The 19,604-nt window shown below is 62.0% G+C and overlaps 4 protein-coding genes across 5 annotated transcripts; 3 read left to right on the top strand and 1 right to left on the bottom strand.

The window, feature by feature from the left end:
* Positions 1-412: 412 nt before the first annotated feature.
* On the top strand, positions 413-2,463 carry RNF151 (ring finger protein 151). Of its 2 annotated transcripts, none has more exons than XM_042921557.1 (4): positions 413-516; positions 839-984; positions 1,319-1,391; positions 1,929-2,463. In XM_042921557.1, exons 1-4 carry the CDS (start codon positions 514-516, stop codon positions 2,412-2,414), a joined length of 708 nt encoding a protein of 235 aa, XP_042777491.1. In that variant the 5' UTR covers positions 413-513; the 3' UTR covers positions 2,415-2,463. The 2 variants fall into 2 exon arrangements, with proteins under 2 accessions (XP_042777491.1, XP_042777490.1); XM_042921556.1 differs by having other exon boundaries at positions 414-516; positions 1,295-1,391.
* A 1,026-nt stretch (positions 2,464-3,489) lies between these two features.
* On the top strand, positions 3,490-9,970 carry TBL3 (transducin beta like 3). Its single transcript, XM_042921552.1, has 22 exons — positions 3,490-3,607; positions 4,977-5,028; positions 5,111-5,206; positions 5,290-5,337; positions 5,443-5,584; positions 5,680-5,764; positions 5,849-6,019; positions 6,122-6,197; positions 6,277-6,370; positions 6,454-6,635; positions 6,743-6,884; positions 6,982-7,040; positions 7,126-7,229; positions 7,962-8,109; positions 8,197-8,427; positions 8,509-8,579; positions 8,659-8,815; positions 8,907-8,965; positions 9,227-9,330; positions 9,426-9,497; positions 9,581-9,739; positions 9,830-9,970. The coding sequence occupies exons 1-22, from the start codon at positions 3,567-3,569 to the stop codon at positions 9,937-9,939; spliced, it is 2,403 nt and encodes an 800-aa protein (XP_042777486.1). The 5' UTR covers positions 3,490-3,566; the 3' UTR covers positions 9,940-9,970.
* An 80-nt stretch (positions 9,971-10,050) lies between these two features.
* On the bottom strand, positions 10,051-12,919 carry NOXO1 (NADPH oxidase organizer 1). The gene is made up of 9 exons (XM_042921553.1): positions 12,785-12,919; positions 12,237-12,424; positions 12,077-12,157; positions 11,822-11,897; positions 11,544-11,721; positions 11,203-11,384; positions 11,004-11,108; positions 10,593-10,710; positions 10,051-10,510 (listed from the first exon to the last, which is right to left on the bottom strand). The coding sequence occupies exons 1-9, from the start codon at positions 12,849-12,851 to the stop codon at positions 10,201-10,203; spliced, it is 1,305 nt and encodes a 434-aa protein (XP_042777487.1). The 5' UTR covers positions 12,852-12,919; the 3' UTR covers positions 10,051-10,200.
* Positions 12,920-15,656: 2,737 nt separating this feature from the next.
* On the top strand, positions 15,657-17,815 carry GFER (growth factor, augmenter of liver regeneration). The gene is made up of 3 exons (XM_042922729.1): positions 15,657-16,077; positions 16,464-16,660; positions 17,558-17,815. Exons 1-3 carry the CDS (start codon positions 15,814-15,816, stop codon positions 17,718-17,720), a joined length of 624 nt encoding a protein of 207 aa, XP_042778663.1. The 5' UTR covers positions 15,657-15,813; the 3' UTR covers positions 17,721-17,815.
* The last annotated feature ends 1,789 nt before the right edge of the window (positions 17,816-19,604 follow it).

Here is a 19,604-nt window from a genome sequence, read left to right as displayed (position 1 = left end):
TAGAGCCTCCCTGTTCTGGAACACCCTTCCGCATACTAGGCCCGTTACTGTGGTACCACAGGTTGTATGGGAATTTGGTCCTGACATCCCTCATCTGTATTCTGGAGCTAGATGTCTTAGATCCTAAGAGACCTTGCTGGTGGGTCCGTGGGAAAAGTCCTGGGCTCTTGGACATCTGGCCTGAGCAGCACTATTTGAGGAAGGGTAGGGGAATGATTCCTACTTTCCTGCCGAAGCCTCAGCTTTGGGAAAACAGCACCCAGAAGTTTGGTTCCCGGCCTGGTGCTGCCTGGGGATCAGGCAGAGGCTCCAGACACCTGCCCAGGTCCACACTGCCTACCTCTCAATTATAAGCAAGGGCTAGATGGTACAGAATACCTACCAGTGGGCCCTGGACCAAGGCTGTGATTGGCCTGAGCTGGACAATGCCACTGTGATGTCGGCCCACTCCTGCTGTGAAATGGAGGCCCCTGATCCCTGGGGGTCAGTGGAGCTGCCGTCCAGACACAGATCATGGTGAGCATGGGGCCCTCTTGCCTCTGGCCCTTAAGTTTGTTCCTAACTCAAGAGCTGTCCAGAGCTGGACCCCGTTCCTTATTCCGAGTGGGAACACTGGGTTAACCGGTTCCCAAACGAGACTAGAAAACCAACATTTCCGAGGGCTCTGGTCAGGTCTAACTCCAGGCCGAGGCCAGTTCCAGCCAGGGACTGGTAGTTGTCTTGACCCTCACAGCTGCCCCCTCAAAATGGATGCTGACCCGACCCTCCACTTGGAGTTTCCCTTTGGGTACGCGGTCCGATCCTGGTCCCAGCCAGGCCCTGATTTTGGCCTTTGCAGAGTGGCGGATATGATCTCAACCTCTTCGCCAGCCCTCCCGACTGCAGCTTCCTGTGCTCCGTATGCCACGGGGTTCTCAAGAGGCCAGTGAGGCTGCCATGCAGCCACATCTTCTGCAAGAAATGCATCCTCCGGTGGCTAGCCAGGTGCTAGTGGGTCCCCGAGAGGCTGGGAGGGCAGGAGCAAGGCTGTGGCCTGGAATAGAGAGGAAGACCTGCCAAGCAGTGACTTACAATGGCCGGAAGAGGCCACTGCCAAATCTGGGACATAAAAATATGTGGGCCCCTGCAGCCTGTGGGATCTGCGGCTCCAGCCTCAGAGCCGAGTTCCCTATGAAGCCCTCATGCCTCTTCCAGCTTGAGAAGGGACCTCCTGGGAAGGCATGTTGCTGCCAACTGGTCCTTCCCACTCCCAACACTTCCCCCCCCCCCACCCCCCTCAACTCATGCCTCCTAGACAAAAGACCTGTCCGTGCTGCAGGAAAGAAGTGAAACGGAAAAAGATGGTCCATGTAAATAAACTCCGGAGGACCATTGGCCGCTTGGAAGTCAAGGTAGCTTGAAGCACCCACTCCCACCACCCTTCTGCTCCTGCCAGGGGAGGGGGAGAGCCAGGAGAGGGGTAAGGAGAATCCTATCAGAAAGAGCGGAGGGTTTCTGCTCCAGCAGCATAGACTGAAGCCTGGGGGTCATCAGTCCTGAGTTTGAGTCACATCTCTGCCGTTTACTTGCTGTGTGACTTTAGGCAAGTTACCTGTTTTTTGAGCCCCTGGGGCCTCAGTTGTAAAATGGGGATTCTACAAAATTTTTAGAGAATGAAGTGTCTGCTGTGCTGGCCACTACTCTCCAGCCCCCTATTTTTATAGAGGTCTCGGTTCCTCAAGCCTCAGGCCCTGTGCCTCAGAGATCTAGATTCTTCCCACCTCCAAGCATTTGCCCAACGATTTCCCTCTCCTCATCATTGATGCCATTAGGGCTTGGCAGTCTCCCAGTTCAATATGACAGATGGGGGAATCTGTGGAAGGTAGGCCGCTCGTGAGCTGGCAGTGTCCAAGCTGGCCTGGCTCACATGGTGCTCTCCCTACCCCCAGTGCAAGAACGCAGAAGCTGGCTGCTTAGTGACGTGCCCCCTGGCCCATCGCAGGGGGCACCAGGACTCCTGCCCTTTTGAGCTGATGGCTTGTCCCAACGAGGGCTGCCCGGCACGGGTGCTGCGTGGGGCCCTGGCTGAGCACCGGCAGCACTGCCAGCATGGGGCCCAGCAGCACTGCCCACTGGGCTGTGGGGCCACCCTGGGCCCGGTGGAGCGTGCCCACCACAACTGCTACCAGGAGCTGCGTGAGGCCTGGAGCCAGCGGCAGGAGCGCAGCCGGAGCCTGGTGCTGGGCCTCCTGCGGCGCGTGCGCAAGGTGCACCACGCCACCAACTTCATCCGCAGGCAGCTGGCCCAGCTCCGGGACTTCCTGCGCGAGGACGACGCGCTGATCGTGGGCACCCCGCAAGAGGAGACTGAGGCCACCCCAGAAGGCAGCACTGGGGCCGAGGTGTGGGGAGCCCCGGGCCTAAGTACCTTGTAATTAGAGACGTAAATAAACGCGGAGCCCAGGCCTGGCCCCCCCCCTGCCACCTCTGTGCTTGCTGGCCTCACAGCTTTATCCCATTTGTCACCCTGCCCCCTTTCCAGGCACTACTGCCTTCACCCCGCAGGGATACGACGACCTTTCTCCCTGGACCTCTTCTTCCCAGAAGGCTCTTCTCCTTGCCCTCCATTTGCCTGGTTTCTTTTCCCTCGGATGTCTTCTCATAGAGGTTTCCCCTGATCCTCTCCCAGGGAAGGGATCTGCTTACTAGCTTCACAGCCAATCACACAAAGAGCTCAAAACGCTGAACTCATAGAAGTCAACGCCTCACAATGACTCACGAGGAACCCCCATTTGTCTCCGACCTCCTGCCCTTCCATTCTCCTCCCTGCTAATTCCCTGGAGCCACAAGCACTGTTCCCCCACATAGCCACAGGGGTCCATGCTTACCAGCTTCAGGTCTGGCTCAGGTGTCACCTTCTCGATGAATCCTCTCCCACCACCCCATGTGAAAGTGTACCCCCTACACTCCGCTCCATCCAGCGCACTAATTTCTCGCTCTTCCTTCGCCCACCCTTCTCCCCTGTAGCACCTGAGCTACTTGAAGGCAGGGTTTTGTTTTTTCTCCTCTGGTGTCTCCCAAATGTCTGCGCCAGAGCTTTGCAAATAGAATGTGTTCAATAAATATTTGAGAGACTCCGAAGTTACGAGGTCTAGTCGTTTACGGGCGTTACATCTCACACCAGACCATGAGCCCCGAGACCGGACCTAGTTGACCGCACCCGACCGCACTTGCCCCCAAATCCCAGAATGCCGAGGGGGCAGGAGTCTTGGGATCAGTTTAGTAAACATCTTCTACGACTCTCTTTTAAAATTTCCACTAACAGGCAAACAGCGTGCAAACCCCGTAACTGCCATCTTTGCCCAACGCCCGCAGCCGCCTCCACGCCGCTCTACCCCCGCCCCTCCAGGCCAGAAACGCTTCTTCCGCTTCCTTACGCGGAAGCTGCCCACAGTAAAGATGGCGCCGAGCGCACAGTGCTGATGACGCCATAGTCGTGGGCCGTGACGCCATCTGCAGCGCGCCGGCAGTGAGAAGCGGCGAGCCAGGTTCCCTCACGCGGCGGCGGCGACGAAGACGACGACGACATGGTGGAGCCCGTGGCGGGAGTGGGTCGCTTCAAGGCCAAGTGAGCCGGGGCGCTGCGGCTGCGGGTGCCGCCCAGGGAGGGAGCGAGGTTCGCAGCAGGAATAGCAAATGCGCCCGCCCTGCACGGGGCGCCCATTCGGGCCTGGGGAGAGCCTGAGGGCGGTGTGCGGACTGCCCCGCAGGGGTCGTGGCGGCTGCGTTATTACAAAGTCGGGGGGCCAGCCTCGGTTATTACATCAGGAGCTGGCTTAGGAGTTGTGGATGAAAAAGTCTAGAGGAGGAAGGGTCGGGCTGAGCACAAGTCGCGGCTGGTCCTGGACGGCAGCGGGACGCCTCGACCCTCAGGTACCGGGAGAAGAACCAATCTGGGGCAGGCGGCCTGGAGGCTTTCACCAGCTGTCCCTCTTCAACACGACTGGAGATGGGCGGGTCCGCTGTGGCCCTGGAGGCCCCGCATCCTGTGCTTATTCATTCCCCAAGATCCCCTGACCATCCTGGTGAACCGGACAGACTCATTCCCTCCGTGGGGGCTCGGTGTGATAGAAGAAACATGTCAGGCACATCGTTTCTGTCACTAGTAGTGACGAGCAACGCCTGGTGCCAAGAACATCTCTGTGGGATAGCCACCTGGGTTCGGGGGCTGGGGGACTCCCATTTCATCTTGGTTGTCAGGCTTCCCCCCAGTGGAGTTAGCCAGGCACCACTGAAGTCCAGGAAGAGAGACCCAAGCCACACGCAGGGAACATCCTGTGTGACACAGAAAAGGTCAGCAGAGGCTCCTCCAGCCAGGGTCTCGGAAATCTGTAAGGTGGTGACCTAAGCAGGTGTGTTCTGAAAGGCCTTTTTGGCAGCAGCCCTTGAGGTGGGAGATAGGGGCCTGGTGAAAAGGTTGGAGCAGCTGTCCAGATGAGAGTGCAGTGGCCTCGACCAGAATGGAAGCAGCAGCGGGGGGAGGGAGGAGGCGACAGATGAAGGCTACTTGGTGGGTGGGGGGAAGGGGCCAGGCTTGGGGAAGGGACGGCCTGGGCCTGGGACTGGGGGAGATGGCTGTTGCTCCAGGCTGGTACCCTGAGCTGGCCTCCCACGGCCAGCAGGGGGCCCCCAAGGCACAGCCTTCTGGGCTCTGGGGAATCTCTGGAAAGCCTGGGCTGCCGTCCTCCTGCCTGAGGACCTGGCGTGAATCACTGCCCAGCTCCGGGTGTCCCGTTCTCTGTGACATGGGGGTAACCAACACCCGTCCCACAGTGCTGCTGAGAGAAGATGACAGAAGAGCCACCTCTGACCTCCCGTGCCTCTGCCTGGGATCTCCTCCAGGGCAGGGTCCTGTTGGGAGAGCACCCAGCACAGAGCTGGCACCCGGGACCAAGGGGTGGGTGACTCACCATCTTCCCCCCCTGTCATCCCTCTAGCTATGCCGTCGAGCGCAAGATTGAGCCTTTCTACAAGGGCGGGAAGGTGCAGGTACCAGCCCGGGGAGGGGCAGAGTGGGGAGGCAGGCAGGGGCTGCAGAGAGCTATCTTGGCTAAGACCCTTCTGTCACCAGCTGGACCAGACTGGGCAGCATCTCTTCTGCGTTTGTGGTACCAGAGTCAACATCCTGGACGTGGCCTCGGGGGCTGTGCTGCAGAGCCTGGAACAGGTGAGGATGGGGAGAGCCAGGGCAGGGGGCAGGTGTGGGGGCAGCCTGTTCTCACGGTACCGTGTGCCAACTCTCGCCTCTAGGAGGACCAGGAGGACATCACCGCCTTCGATCTCAGCCCAGACGACGAGGTACGTGGCGCAGGGACGGGAGGCGGACTCTGGGACCTCTCGGTCCAACTTTGAGGACCTGTGGCCATGCCTCCACACGCCCAGCTGAACCGCATCCTCCTCCAGGTGCTGGTGACAGCCAGCCGGGCACTGCTTCTGGCTCAGTGGGCCTGGCGAGAGGGCAGCATCACCCGCCTGTGGAAGGCGATACACACGGCCCCTGTGGCCGCCATGGCCTTTGACCCCACCTCCACGCTGCTAGCCACAGGTAGGGCCCTGACTGGGTGGCCGGGCCGGCTGGAGGGCGCACGGTCAGCGGTCTTCGGGCACAGCAGCCCCTTCACTTCAAACACGTTCCCCTAGGCGGCTGCGACGGGGCAGTGCGCGTCTGGGACGTCGTGCGGCACTATGGGACGCACCACTTTCGGGGGTCATCGGGGGTCGTACAGTGAGTCGGGGTCCGGCAGGGCGGGCGGGGCGTTAGGCCCAGGGCGGCACAGCTCACCTGCCCCACCCCCCCACGTGCCTGCAGCTTGGTGGCCTTCCACCCGGACCCCGCACGCCTGCTGCTCTTCTCCTCGGCTGTGGACGCCACCGTCCGCATGTGGTCTCTACAGGACCAGTCGTGCCTGGCCACGATGACCGCGCACTACAGTGCCGTCACTTCACTGACCTTCAGCGCGGATGGCCACTCCATGCTGAGGTCAGCGGACAGCCCCTTGGGCCGCACGGGAAGCGGAGGGCTACAGCTGACACTCGAGAACTGAGGTGGCTGTCACCCCCCCTCTCCCCCTCCCCCCCCCAGCTCAGGCCGGGACAAAATCTGCGTTGTCTGGGACCTCCGGACCCACCAAGCCACGAAGACTGTGCCAGTGTTTGAGGTGGGGGCTCCGGGGGGCCGGGGCCGGTAGAGGGGGCAGGGAGAGGGTGGGTCTGCCTGTCTGACCTGCTTATCCTCAGAGTGTGGAGGCCGCCGTGCTGTTGCCGGAGGAGCCGGCACCTGAGCTGGGCGTGAAGTCCAAGGGCCTGCACTTCCTGACAGCCGGAGACCAAGGTGTGCGGGGCCAGGCCAGGGTGGGCACCGGGGGCTGGGGGAGGTCCGTGGACTCGAATCCCAGCACCCCTGCCCCCACGCAGGCCTGCTGCGCGTGTGGGAGGCGGCCTCCGGGCAGTGTGTGTACACACAGCGGCAGTTGCCGGGCCCCAAGCAGGAGCTGACCCGCTGCGCTCTGGCCCCTTCCGCCGGCCTGCTGGTCAGCGTCACCGCCGACCACAACCTGCTGCTCTACGAGGCTCGCTCCCTGCAGCTGCGGAAACAGGTGAGCTCCGCCCCTGCCGATTCCGAGGCCCGCGGGGGCCGGCCCTCCACTCATGCGGGCTCTGGCTTGTGTCCCTCCTGTCCCCCCCCCCCCCCCACCACCCCCAGTTTGCCGGCTACAGCGAGGAGGTGTTGGACGTCCGGTTTCTCGGGCCCGAAGACTCCCACATCGTCGTGGCTTCCAACAGCCCCAGCCTGAAAGTATTTGAGCTCCAGACAATGGCCTGCCAGATTCTCCACGGCCACACCGGTGAGCGAGCCGAGCTGATGCCCCCAGCGCTTCGTCCTGGGCTGGGCTGCCCTCCTTTACCGTAATCGATGGCCGTTTTCTCTCTGCTTTCTCCCAGATATTGTCCTGGCCCTGGATGTCTTCCGGAAGGGGCGGCTCTTTGCCAGCTGTGCCAAGGTAAGGCATCCGGAGAGGTGTGGAGGCTTGGGTCCCAGGTGGGAAAGTCCAGCCCAGCCTCTGTCCTCACCCCTTTTGTTCCCAGGATCAGAGCATCTGCATCTGGAGGATGAACAAGGCCGGCAAGGTGGCCTGTGTGGCTCAGGGCTCCGGGCACACGCACAGCGTGGGCACGATCTGCTGCTCTAGGTAGTGGGTCAGGGCTGGAGTCCGTGCTCTTGCAGAACCCTGCTAATGGGGGTCCAGCTCAGGGGGATGTGTGGGGGGAAGGCTTTGGCCTTGATCTTTGAGGCTTAGGACTGGGGATATATCACAACACACCAGGGGCACCCCCGGTTGCCGTTGGAAGTAGAGGCGCCTCAGAAGTGGTCTTGGGGCTGGGTGAATAAAAGTGGGGAGGCTTGGGGCGCCTGGGTGGCTCAGTCGGCTAAACCTCCATCCTTGATTTCGGCTCAGGTCTTGATCTCATAGTTCATGGGATTGAACCCCGTGGTGTGGAGCGTTTTGGGATTCTCTTCCTCTCTTTCTGCCCTTCCCCCTGCTCATGCTGTTTTACTTTCTCTCTTTCTGTCTCTCTGTCTCTCTCTCAAAGTAAACTTTACAAACTAGGAAGGGGAGGGAGGTTTCAGGTCAGAAAGAATGACACTGAGCCAGGCTCGGGCAAAGAAGACATTTTCTGCCGGGGACGGGTGGGGTGTTGTTGTGACAAAGTCACCAATTCCGGTGGACCCAGGGCAGGTGGTGGAGAGTGTGAATTAAGTGGTTCCAGAGGCATGTGGGGGTTGTCCAGAAGCTGTCTGCATTCTGGAACGGTCCCCCTGGTTGGGACCATGATCCTGCAGACTCAGGCTGTGATCCCCTGGTAGACAGGGCTGGCCGTGACTCAGCAGGTGTCTCCCCCTACCTCAAATCTGGTCTCAGGCTGAAGGAGACCTTCCTGGTGACGGGCAGCCAGGACTGCACCGTGAAGCTGTGGCCTATCCCTGAAGCCCTGCTGTCCAAGGGTGCATCCTCGGACGGCGGTCCTGTCCTTCTCCAGGCTCAGGCCACACAGCGCTGCCATGACAAGGTGACAGCACGTGGCACATCGGGGCACGGGTATGACAGGGCCCTTGCCGGGATGGGAGTCTGAGTCGCCACCTGCTCCCGTCCCCAGGATATCAACAGTGTGGCCATTGCCCCCAACGACAAGCTGCTGGCCACGGGCTCACAGGACCGCACGGCCAAGCTCTGGGCTCTGCCGCAGTGCCGGCTGCTGGGCGTCTTTTCAGGCCACCGGCGCGGCCTCTGGTGCGTCCAGTTCTCGCCCATGGACCAGGTGCTGGCCACCGCGTCCGCTGACGGTACCGTCAAGCTCTGGGCGCTGCAGGACTTCAGCTGCCTCAAGGTAAGCTGTCCCCACCGCAGGCCCGGCCCCCCTCCCCGGTGCCGGCTCGCATCCTCCCCCCTCACCCGCCCCATCCCGCAGACGTTCGAGGGGCACGATGCTTCTGTGCTGAAGGTGGTCTTCGTAAGCCGCGGTACACAGCTGCTGTCCAGGTGCGGGGGCTGGGGATACGGGTGGGGGTTTGCTGCCGATGGGCCCCAGGACTGAGCCCCCTCCCAATCCCGACCCCAGCGGTTCTGATGGTCTCGTGAAGCTCTGGACCATCAAGAGCAACGAGTGTGTGAAGACTCTGGACGCCCACGAGGACAAAGTCTGGGGGCTGCACTGCAGCCGGCTGGACGACCGTGCCCTTACCGGTGCTAGCGACTCCTGTGTCATCCTCTGGAAGGTATGTAGGCTTGGGGCAGGGGTCGGGGGGGGGGGTGGTGGGAGGTGCAGGGCTGCATGCTAGTGCCGGTCCGATCTCGCTCTGACCCTAGGATGTGACCGAAGAGGAACAAGCAGAAGAGCAGGCCAAGCGGGAGGAGGAGGTGGTCAAGTAAGCGTGGGGCCCTCGCCCAGCTCCCCCATGAGTGCCACCCCCGTGTCAACCACGTCCCGTGTATCGCACCCTTGGAGTGGGGTATACAGGTTTCAGCTCTGCTTTATGGCATGGGGAAACTGAGGCTGCAGCAGCAACGCAGCTCACCACCAGCAGGTGCTTCGGGCCAGGGTGCTGACTCCTGAGTCAGCCCTCGGATGGCTCCGCTTTCGGTCCCAGCCAGGTCCCCCAGTGACCCTGTTTACCCCCCCCCACCAGGCAGCAAGAACTGGACAACCTGCTCCATGAGAGACGGTACCTGCGGGCACTGGGCTTGGCCATCTCCCTGGACCGGCCCCACACTGTGCTGACTGTTATCCAGGGTCAGTGCCGCCTTGGGCCACACAGATGGGGTCTTGGGTCCATCTTGTGCCCCTTCCCTGGGACTCAGTCTCCCCTCTTCCCCTGCCCCCCACAGCCATCCGGAGGGACCCCGAGGCCTGCGAGAAGCTGGGAGCCACAGTGCTGCAGCTGCGACGAGACCAGAAAGGTCGGGTGGGAGGGCAGGCTGGGCAGTGGCCAGTATGGGCAAGGCAGCCAGCGGGCAGGTCTGACTGTCCTTGTCACCCACAGAGGCCTTGCTGCACTTCTGTGTCACGTGGAACACGAACTCCAGGCACTGCCACGAAGCCCAGGCTGTGCTGGGTGTGCTCCTGCGGCACGAGGCCCCGGAAGAGCTCCTGGCCTACCAGGGCCTGCAGGCCTCACTCGAGGCCCTGCTACCCTACACCGGTAGGGGGGGGGGGGGGGGGGGGGGAGGGGGCCGGGGGGGACAGGGCGCGGCCTGGCCAGACCCCCTGACGTCCCTCTGTCCTCCTCCAGAGCGGCATTTTCAGCGACTCAGCCGGACACTGCAGGCAGCCACCTTCCTGGACTTTCTGTGGCACAACATGAAGTTGCCCCCCCTGCCTGTGGCCCCCTCTGCTCTCTGAAACATGCTGAAAGATTACTTTTCTACCCTCATTCCCTGTGTCTGTCGGGGCTTTGTCTCAGCCCAGGTCCCAGGTCCCACCCCTGTGCCCTGGCCTGGCCAAGACCCAAAAGGCCCTGCCCCTAAGTACAGGCAGACACGAGGTGTGGATCAGTCAGAAGAGCTTTACTCAGGCGATGGAGAAGTATAGCTTCCTGGCCCTTCCCGCCAAGGCTCCCACCCTCACATGCTCCTCCTCCAGCCCTGATGGTGGTGGCTGGCATCAGTCCTCCCCGGGATCTGGATCGTTTGGCTTGCCCTCTGCGCAATTCCACACACCCTCAAGGGGGTCCTTGCGCAGCAGTGCCCTGCGGGTGACCGTGCAGCAGCGGCTCTGAATGGCGCTCAGCGTGGGGCGGGCGGGCACGGTAGGGGGAAGGGTCGTGGCCTGGGAGGTCTCAGGGGAGCCTTGGGCCTCTCCCACTCTAATCTCGCCGTTGGCCTCTCGGTGGAGCCCCGGTCTACTCAGGAGAGCACCCAGGCCCTCTGGTCGCAGCTGCACGGCCGGGAGAAGACCAGAGCGCCTGCCGAACCTGTGAGGAGGGCGGAGTTTGGCCAGCCCTGGACCCTGCCCCGCCCCAAGCTGGGCCCAGCTCCACCCCCACCCCCACTCACCTGCACAGCCACCAGCCGCGGTCGGATGTTTCCAGCACGCGCACGCGCGCCCCTGCGGGCACGGACAGTTCATCCTCGTGGCTGCTCTCATAGGCGAGGGCAGTGCAGAATTGGGGCCCTGGGAATGGGCGCTCGGGGTCACTTGCAGGGCCACGGAGGCCGGGGTCCCCACTTCGCGGTCTCCCACAGAATCACCTTAAGGCATCCCCCTGGTAATGGATAGCATGCAAACCCACTGGGGCTCCAGCTCACTGTGGGGACCAAGTACGTGCTATGGGGTCACTGCCCCCACCTAGTCGCCCCATGTCCTCGATCTCCTCCATCTGTTAGGTGTTTCCTGTGGCTCAGCTTTGCTGCAGCCTGCCCAGAGATGGCAGGTGGCTTAGGGTGGGGAGGAGGGCACTGGCATACCACCACTCCCTAGGGGTTGTCGCTCTTGGCCCAAGGCTGCTTCCTCCAGGTAGGGAGCAGGAAACCATGCTGTCTGCTGGTCTTCATTTGCCACCAGCCACCAGCCTGTGGGCAAGAGGCGGGCGGGGGTTCAGGTCCCCAAGCCCGCTGAGGTCCCGGAGGCAGGTGGTCGAGTCTGCACAGTCCTGTCCAGCCCTACCTGAGGGGTGTCGCAGCAGCACGTCTAGGGCCTCCTGGGCCCGTGCTTGGAAAGGCCGGCCCTGCGTGTCCTGGGTGCCGAAAGGCTGCAGGCAGCGCAGGCTCTGAGCCTCCAGGCCACGGATGGTGAGGCTGTCCGGTGGGCGGGGCGGGGGCTCTTCAGGGGCAGGCAGGATCACCAGACTGGGAAGGGCAGTGGGTGCAGGCCAGAGGTCACCCCTCACCAGTCCGCCCAGCCTTAGCTCCTCGTAGGTCCCACCACAGGCCTTCCCCACCACCACCAGCACCACCCCCAGCCTCCAAGTTCTTCCACGGGCAGGGAGTTGGGGGCGAGTCAGGCACCTGCCAGGTGGCAGTGTGGGCTCCAGGTCCAGGGGTTGCGGCGCAAAGAAACCGGTGAGCACCGGGCTCCGGGACACGCGCTCCGCCGCCCCCAGCAGCGCCTGCGAGTAGGTCTCCAGCAGCCGCAGGCGCGCCAGGCCGCGGCCGGTGCGCCCCCCGCGCACCAACAGCGAAGCGTCTGCGGGCAAGACAGGAACAGGCTGTGGGACCCCTGCCCCAGGGTTCTCTCCGCGGGGTCGCTGGCGCCCCGCCCCTCCCGGGATCCCTGCCGGCCTCACCGCGAAGCTTGGGGAGAACGCGGTCTGATCTCCGCAGCAGGCCCGCCTCTACCGGGAAGGTTTCCTTGAGGGTCTTCTGAGGGAGAACCGGCGAATCGGTCTCTGAGAGTCCACCGGTTCCCTTGGGGGGGGATGGGGTTCCCTTGGGATGGTCGTAGGGGCTGGACGCCCTTGTGGGGGCAAGGGCAAACGCCCAGGCATGGGTCATTGGTGGGTCTCGCTGCCGGGGATTCGGGGTCCCCCAGGCTCACTCACGTGGAGTGTCTTGAACTCATCCCAGCTCCTGCGCACAAAGGTGTCGCTGTCGTCCGACCAGCTCACAGAGAAGGCAAATGTCTGTTGGGAGAAATATTGGAGGGGCTGGGCCAGGAATTCCCTCCTTCCTTGGGGCTGGCAGGTACCCACCTGGTCATACCTGATGCCGCTCTGTCTGCACTAGGGCCAGTGTGCATACCGACACCGGGTGCCGGGGGCCTGCCATCGCTGTGCCTCCCGAGTCACGGACTTGGGCTTCTGGAGCTAGCCGAGGGCGGCGACCCACTGCGAGTATCCCGCTGCGACCTTGCTCACAGGGGCGAGGGGGACTCCCCAGCACCCGGAAAACTGATTGGAATTCCCCAGGGACGTCCCAGACCTGCCGGGTCTTTGTAGCACTGCCCTGCCCTCCGTCCTTCCCAGCTTCCTCACAGTGCCCAAAGTAGAAGATCTGGGTGGAGGGACAGCATCGCAGGGCTTGGTTGGGGGGGGTTGGCAGGGGTGAGGCAAGGAGGCGGTGGAGGGTGGGGACTGTAGCTGGAGGCCCTCTGGCCTGAGTCTGCCACCGAAAGGAGGAGGAAAAGAAAGCCATCAAAGTGCCGCCAGGTCTGGCCTACCTCTCCCGCTCTTCCACGCCCTGTGCTTCCGGAACTGGGACTAGGGAGGGCCTCCTCCGGGGCGTGCTCCATGACCTGTCTTTGAACTCACCTGGGAAGTCTGGAAGCAGGGACCCAGTGCTGAGAGCTTTGTGAACGTTGTTTGGCTTAATATTCATATTGGAGTGAGGACCTCTTAATGTTCCCAAATCACAGAGGAGGAAATTTGTATTCAATGGATAGTTAATATCAGTTTTTCTGGATGCGTTGGGGAGGGGTGGGAGTGACTTGGGGCAGGACAAAGAGGGTCCATCCCTGCAGTCACTGGCACTTGGGGGAGGTGGTGACTAGGACGGTTTTGAGAGCTGCCTCTGCATTTCTGATTTATCACAATTTACTGCAAACACAACCTCTGAAATCAGAGGTGACTAACTGAAGCGAGGAGAAGTTAGGCCCCGGAATCCCCAGACGAGGCGTGCTCACGTGCCCCACATCTCTGAGCTGCTTCCTTACAGGGATGATTTCCAGAGGTCCATCCAGCCCTAGTATATGGTGGCCTTTCCTGCTGTTGGGGCCACCAGCTCTATGTTGGGACTCCAACCCCAATCTGTCCAGGGAGGGGTTAGCCTCTAGGGCAGCCCTCCCAGAAACCACCCTGGCCTTGACAAAGGGCCTTTGTGTATCTGTCCAACCAGCGGCTCTCTCTGAAGCCCTCAAACCTTCCCTGGATTTGGCCCAGGCAATGAACACCTGTGGACACAGGCCTGAACTGCAGGGTGCCTTCAGCCCAGCCGTCACACTCCCCCAAGCTCAGTGGGGGCCGTGCTGAGGGCCCAGCTGGCCTGGCAGGGTCCAGGGTGGGGCAGACTCTTCTCCCCTGGAAGACAGAGGAGAAAAGCTGGGGAAGAGTCGGTTTATTCACAGCCAGGGACCCGGAAGACTGCTGAAACCTCTCCCTGCCCCAACTGAAAACCCCTGCTCCGCAGCACCAGCAACCCTGTTTCCTTTCTATCCCCTCTCCTCAGCCCCCACCCTCACCTCTCCCTTGGACAACTGCCCCCTCCTCCCATGCCCGTGCTCCTCACTAGCTCCCATGAAATCCACTCTCCAGAGGAATCTTTGCAAAATACAAATGGGGGGTGATGAGGTTTTAGGGTAACGGGCGGAGGGGGAGGTCCAGAGCTGACGGCCAAGAAAGAATTCTTAGACGTCTTGGGTGCAAAAAGGCAATTTTATTAAAGCACGGGGACAGGACCCATAGGTAGGAAGAGCTGCACTATAGGTGCGGGGTGACCATTTTACGGAGTTGGGGAGAGGGAGTTACTAGAATGAGATTGTCATATGCTAAAGACTCACAGATTATTGGAGGCCTAGCTATTGTGAAACTAAGGTTGTTTTTTCCTCTAGCAAAGCATTAACGTTAAGACAGTAGTGAGTTCCTGGACTTTAGGCTATTGCAGGATTGCCTTCTTCTGGTAAACTGGTGGAGACTTACCAGTTTAACCATTTTTTTTTTTCTTTTTGTCCAGAGTGTCCAAGGAATATCACATATCCCACCTGAGGGTGGGGGTGTGCTAGCTTGTGCCTGGCCCCTCAGCCTGCCTCATGCTCCCTCATCAGGGGGCGCCTGAGTGGATCAGTCCATTGAGCGTCCGACTCTAGATTTTGGCTCAGGTCATGATACCAGGATTGTGAGGTCAAGTCGCGCTTCGGGCTCCGCACTGAGCGAGGAGCCTGCTTCGGATTCTCCCCCACCCCCCACTGCCTCTCCCTTGCTCTCTTTTTCAAATTAGAAACAAACAAACCAACGCAGAAATGGGATCAGGTCGGGGTAGCCCTGCCCCAAATTGTCCAGCACCTTCCTATGGTCCTTAAAATAAATTCCCAGCTCCGAGGGCAGTTGATGAGGCCCTCCCGTGCTCCTGCCTACCTTTGGGTCTCTCCTCCCACCACCTTCCCCAGGTCCTGTCCCACTTTTCTGCCCTTGCGAGAGTCCAAGACCCTCTCATCTCCAGCCTTGGCCTTGACTGCCCTCCTTAGCCAATTCCTCATCCTTCAGGCCCCTGCCTAAGGGTCACCTCCTCAATGAGGCCTCCCTGACTTACCACGCCCTGTTCATGGTCCCCATAATTTGTAAGTGAACATTTGTTAGTGTGACTCCTTTTTTGTTTTGTTTTTACTTTTTCCGTCTTGACCACTGGACAAGGAGCTGAGGAGGTCAGGGACGGATCTTGTGCCCACCCTGACCAGCGCCTAGATCTGTGGTTGGAACAGATTAGGCACTACACAAATATTTGCATAATGGATGAAAGTAGGTATAGAAGCTGAGACGACTCCCCAGGTGGAAATAACCCCTTCGGGCAGGCTGTAGGATCCGGGCTATTCCTGGCCAGGAGGAGCTCAGAGCCGCGCGCCGCCTTCTTTTCAGGCACAGCCCCGCCCCGCGTTGCCAGGCGCCCGTTGTCGCCCGGAGGGATCCGCGGGACCCAGGCCCTAGCGCGCGCCTTCTCTGTGCGCTCAGGGCACCGTGCCTCGTTGCCATGGCGCCGCGCCTCCCTCCGCTGGGCGCTCCCCGGCTGAGGGCACAGAGCCTGGCCGCGGGCACGCGGGGCGGTCAGAAGAGCGATGGGGGCGTCACGGGCCGGAACACGGACTTCGCCTCGATCGCAGCAGCCTGAGTCCAGCGCGCGGCCGCGACGCGTTTTCCACAACACGCTGCTCTTCTACTGGAGGAAGCGGGAGCGCCGCCACGGACGACGCAAGCCGGGCTCGGGACGCGGATCGAGGCCCAGCGACGCGGCCAGGATCCGGGCTGCTGGCCCTTCGCCCACGCCGACCCGGACCCAAGCCTCGGGCTCCGCAGCCTCTCGGGCGCGGTCTTCGGCCCACAGCCCTACCTCCCTGCCGGACCCCGCCCCGACCCCGGGCCCCGCCCCCGCCCCCAGCTCCAGCCCCAGCCCCAGCCTCAGCCCCAGCTCGAGCCCGTCCTCCCAGCCCGCGGCCGAACCCGAGCCTGCGCCCGCAGCGCGCGCGCCCGGGTGCTGTGGCCGCGCCCTGGCGGCGGCGCGCGCGCTGGCCTGGCGGCCGTCTTGGAGGCCCATCTGGAGGCCGAGCTGGCCCGGCAGGCATTGCGCGGGCAATATGGCGGCGCCCGGCGAGCGGGGGCGCTTCTACGGCGGGAACCTCTTCTCGTTTCTGCCCGGCGGCGCGCGCTCCGAGGTGATGGACGACCTAGTGACGGACGCGCGCGGCCGGGGCGCGGGGCGGAGAGATGCCGCTGCCTCGGCCCCGACGCCAGCCCCGGCGCCGACCTCCGATTCTCAGGTCGCCGAGGAGGACACGTCCCGGAGGCGGCCCTGCCGGGCCTGCGTGGACTTCAAGACGTGGATGCGGACGCAGCAGAAGGTGCAGATGCACCCCGGGGCCGCCACCTACCCGCAGAGGCCCGCGAGCCCGGCTGACCCCTAGTCCCGGCCCGCACAAGCACCCGCGCCCTCGGCCCCCACACCTTGCTTGTTCTCGGGCCCCCGCGCTGATCTCCCAAGGCCCAAGCCGAGGGGCCCCACGGGCCCTATGCCTGACAGACATGTGCCCCGCAGGGTAGGCTGCCCCTAAACCTTGCCCCGAGGGAGGGCCGGCCTTTAGGCTTTCAGCCACACGTGTGCCGGATCGGTGGCCTAGGACTTCTGTCTCAAGACAGTGAGCCTCTATCTTGGGGCGGGGAAAAGGGGAGTCTTGTCGCCTCCTGGTCCAGGGAGGTGAACTGACCCTTGGTCGATCTCCTCCCGCAGCGGGACAGCAAGTTTAGGGAAGATTGCCCTCCCGATCGCGAGGAACTGGGCCGCCACAGCTGGGCTGTCCTCCACACCCTGGCTGCCTACTACCCCGATCTGCCGACCCCAGAACAGCAGCAAGACATGGCTCAGTTCATACATTTATTTTCCAAGTTTTACCCGTGTGAGGAGTGTGCCGAAGACATAAGGAAGAGGTAAGTTGTGTCCGCCTCATCTGTAGGCAGCAGAGCATCAGCCTGGGCTTGGGGCCCCTAGCTGATGTCATAAAGGGGAGCCTGGACAAGTAGGTGCAGAGGTGACAGAGGGTTTCCCGGAGCAGGGAGCACCAGCAGTGGGCTTTGGATCCACTGAGCCATCTCCTTTCTCCTCAAAGGCCAAGCTGCCCGGGGCTGCTGCTTTCTACAGCCAGAGGCGCCTGGCCAGGCTTCTCTTACAAAGTCTCTTGCTTAGCACTGGAGGCCCGGGCAGGTTAAGGAGTCCACTTTGACTTCTGGAGCAGGACTGCTGATCTCGAGACCTTGAGAATCCACTGGTTTTGCTTCCTTAGAGTTCCCTTTTCCTCAATGGGGGGCCCAAGAGCTGTTGTTTGGCACCCAGGAGGTGTTTCTGGGCTGAATGTGGGGGCCAGGGCAGTCCTGTGAAGCCTGGGCAGTTGGAACAGGTCCCTTGCTAAGCTGATGCACCGGGGCTCCAGGTGCTAGAAACAGGTTTGGTTTTCGGTTACGCCTTTGTGCTGGCCCCACCCCTTCCACACACTGCCTGGGGCCAGGGATGCTCGGGGAGACTTCTTGATTGTTATGAGGTTGTAAAGTTGCCTGGTTTGTGCCTTAATGTCTTGCTCTGAGCTGTTGTCAGGGTTTGCCAAGCTCCTCAGGAAGGGGGCCCGAGCTGGCCGAGGAGCCCGTCACTGTTGGACACTGCAGGATCAGCCCTGTTCTGGGAGCTCCTGTGTCTCAGCACAAGGGCACTCTGGGTGTAGCTGACAGCAGCACCCCAGCTTTCCTCCCTGGATGGAGCAGGCAAGGAGCTGGAGGGGCAGGGGCAGTGGGGCCACTGCCCGTCCCCATCCTCTACGTGATTCCGCCACACAGGATATGCAGGAACCAGCCAGACACGCGCACCCGGGCGTGCTTCACCCAGTGGCTGTGCCGCCTGCACAATGAAGTGAACCGCAAGCTAGGCAAGCCGGACTTTGACTGCTCGCAAGTGGACGAGCGCTGGCGTGACGGCTGGAAGGATGGGTCCTGCGACTAGACGGTGGCCGGCAGAGCCGTGGGACAGCAGCCTGGGCCTGCGGGCAGCCTGGCCAGAGAGGGGCGGGGCACTCATTAAAGTGCATGGGAGCCACAGCCTGTCGTGTCTCAGTTGGGTGGTCCCCAGACACTGCTCTTGGGGCCCTTTCCCTCTTAGGTCTGGAGTACAAGTGGAGGTGCCTGCCGCAGACACCCTGCTGGCTCCTCCTCGGCTGAGGCCCCAGGGGCTGCCCGTGAAGGAGGCAGGAGCAGTCCAAGCTGTGCCTTCCATTCAGAATGCAGCCTCCATGCCCTGGGGCCCACTTGCCTGCACGAGAAAGTGAAGGGCCTGCCTGGGCTCCCTGTCCTGCTCCTCGAGGCTGGGCCATGGTCTCCCCACCATGTAGCTAGAGACTGCTGCAGTGACCGCAGCTCCGTAGGCTGAGTGCTGTCAGTAATTCGGGAAAAGAGGCCTGGGGGCGGAGGCCCCCCCGCCCCCGCTCGGTCCCTACGGGGAGAGCACAGGCAGGCTTCTCTGAGGCTCCACTAGTGCTGCTGCCCGCCTCCTGTCCAGCACTTACCTGTACCAGGCCTGACGCAGGCGTGTGGGGCCAGCCTCAGCTTGAGACCAAAATAAAATGATGGAGAGGTGACCAAGGGCCTGGCTTCGGTGTGTTCTGTGCTGGGACTTGCGGCGAGGGACGGGGCCTGTCCGCACCGCCCTGGGCAGCTGCTTCCTTCTGTCCAAGTTCTGCTCAGAGGAGGGCAAGGTCCCAGGGCAAGAGCAGCCCAGGAAGCCCCAGGAACAGCACTGGAGCCGAGGGCAGGTCAGAGGTGAGTGGGAGGTCAGACGGCACCGAGTCTTCAAGGTCCCGGCAAGGACTTTGTGTCAACACCCACCTACCTCCCGTGATGGGGAGGTCTCAGAGGATTTGGAGCCAGGGAATGGCAAGATGAGTTCCCAAAGGTTCCTCTGGCTGCGGATCTGGGCTGAGGCAGGTGTGGGTGAGAGCAGGGAGGGCAGGCATGTGACCACGGAGAGGCAGGCTTGCCCCAGGGTAGCAGTAGAGCCAAGAGAAAGGAGCCAGAGTGGACCGTGGGGTTTGGGCCCCAGCAGCTGGGAGGATGAAGTTGCTCTGGGTATCAGTGCCCTGGAGAAGGTTGTGGGTGGAGCAGGCTTGGCGTCTTCCCGGATCCGCTCCCAGGCGTGGCCCCCAGCCAGAATGGACCAGTAACAAGCAGCCCCATCCCTGGGGTCCTAATGCCCTGGTCATCTCTGTGCTCTGCCTCTCATCTCTCTGCCTCTTGGCAGAGGCATGGCAGAAGCAGAGCCTTTGGCATGGCTTCCTCAGCGTCTTCCCCCAACCAGCACCACAGGGGTGCTGGCTTCGGCAGGGCCTCCCCAGAGAGGACAGTGGCGCAAAGGAATTGGAGGCAGGGAGCAGCCGGCAGAGAAGTCGCGCCGCTTTCCTCCTCTGGGTGGACTTTTCCCTGCACGTGGCTTATTTCTAGCCTCCCAAGTCACCTGCTAGTTGGGGAAACGGCTGGTCTCTCTAGGGATGCTGTGGTTGGCTCAGGAACACACCGCCTGGATGTTCCCTTTTCCCATAACTCTGGCTTCCTGGAGGCTCCCCCGCCCCCAAATCCAGGCGAAGGCAAGTGGGACTATAGTTCAAGGGGAGGTTCTGGCTTGAGCTGTCACAGCACACAGACCAAGGGAGTGAGCGGAGAGGGAGGAGAAAAGCCCCAGGACCATGCCCTGGGACCCCCAAGGTTCAAAGGTCACAGGAGGTCACAGGTTGGACAAGGAGAGAACCCCAAAAGGGTGATGAGAAAGGGCTCACGAAATAGGAACGTGAGGAGAGGGCGACACCTGGAAACATGGGGTGGGGACATCTGAATTGTC

This window comes from Panthera leo, chromosome E3, assembly GCF_018350215.1.
Source record: "Panthera leo isolate Ple1 chromosome E3, P.leo_Ple1_pat1.1, whole genome shotgun sequence".
Taxonomy (NCBI): domain Eukaryota; kingdom Metazoa; phylum Chordata; class Mammalia; order Carnivora; family Felidae; genus Panthera; species Panthera leo.
This window is presented reverse-complemented; position numbering and strand designations above follow the sequence as displayed.

Coding starts and splice junctions, on each gene's coding strand:
- RNF151 (XM_042921556.1), top strand. Junction 985..1,294: donor ATCCTCCGGTGGCTAGCCAG/GTGCTAGTGGGT, acceptor CATGCCTCCTAG/ACAAAAGACCTGTCCGTGCT. Junction 1,392..1,928: donor TTGGCCGCTTGGAAGTCAAG/GTAGCTTGAAGC, acceptor CCCTACCCCCAG/TGCAAGAACGCAGAAGCTGG.
- TBL3 (XM_042921552.1), top strand. CDS start 3,567: ATGGTGGAGCCCGTGGCGGGAGTGGGTCGCTTCAAGGCCAA. Junction 5,765..5,848: donor GGGTCATCGGGGGTCGTACA/GTGAGTCGGGGT, acceptor ACGTGCCTGCAG/CTTGGTGGCCTTCCACCCGG. Junction 6,198..6,276: donor AGACTGTGCCAGTGTTTGAG/GTGGGGGCTCCG, acceptor GCTTATCCTCAG/AGTGTGGAGGCCGCCGTGCT.
- NOXO1 (XM_042921553.1), bottom strand. CDS start 12,851: ATGAATATTAAGCCAAACAACGTTCACAAAGCTCTCAGCACTGGGTCC. Junction 12,425..12,784: donor CCTGCTTCCAGACTTCCCAG/GTGAGTTCAAAG, acceptor AATTCCAATCAG/TTTTCCGGGTGCTGGGGAGT. Junction 11,109..11,202: donor GCTGCTGCGACACCCCTCAG/GTAGGGCTGGAC, acceptor TCTTGCCCACAG/GCTGGTGGCTGGTGGCAAAT.
- GFER (XM_042922729.1), top strand. CDS start 15,814: ATGGCGGCGCCCGGCGAGCGGGGGCGCTTCTACGGCGGGAACCTCTTC. Junction 16,078..16,463: donor GGATGCGGACGCAGCAGAAG/GTGCAGATGCAC, acceptor CTCCTCCCGCAG/CGGGACAGCAAGTTTAGGGA. Junction 16,661..17,557: donor GCCGAAGACATAAGGAAGAG/GTAAGTTGTGTC, acceptor TCCGCCACACAG/GATATGCAGGAACCAGCCAG.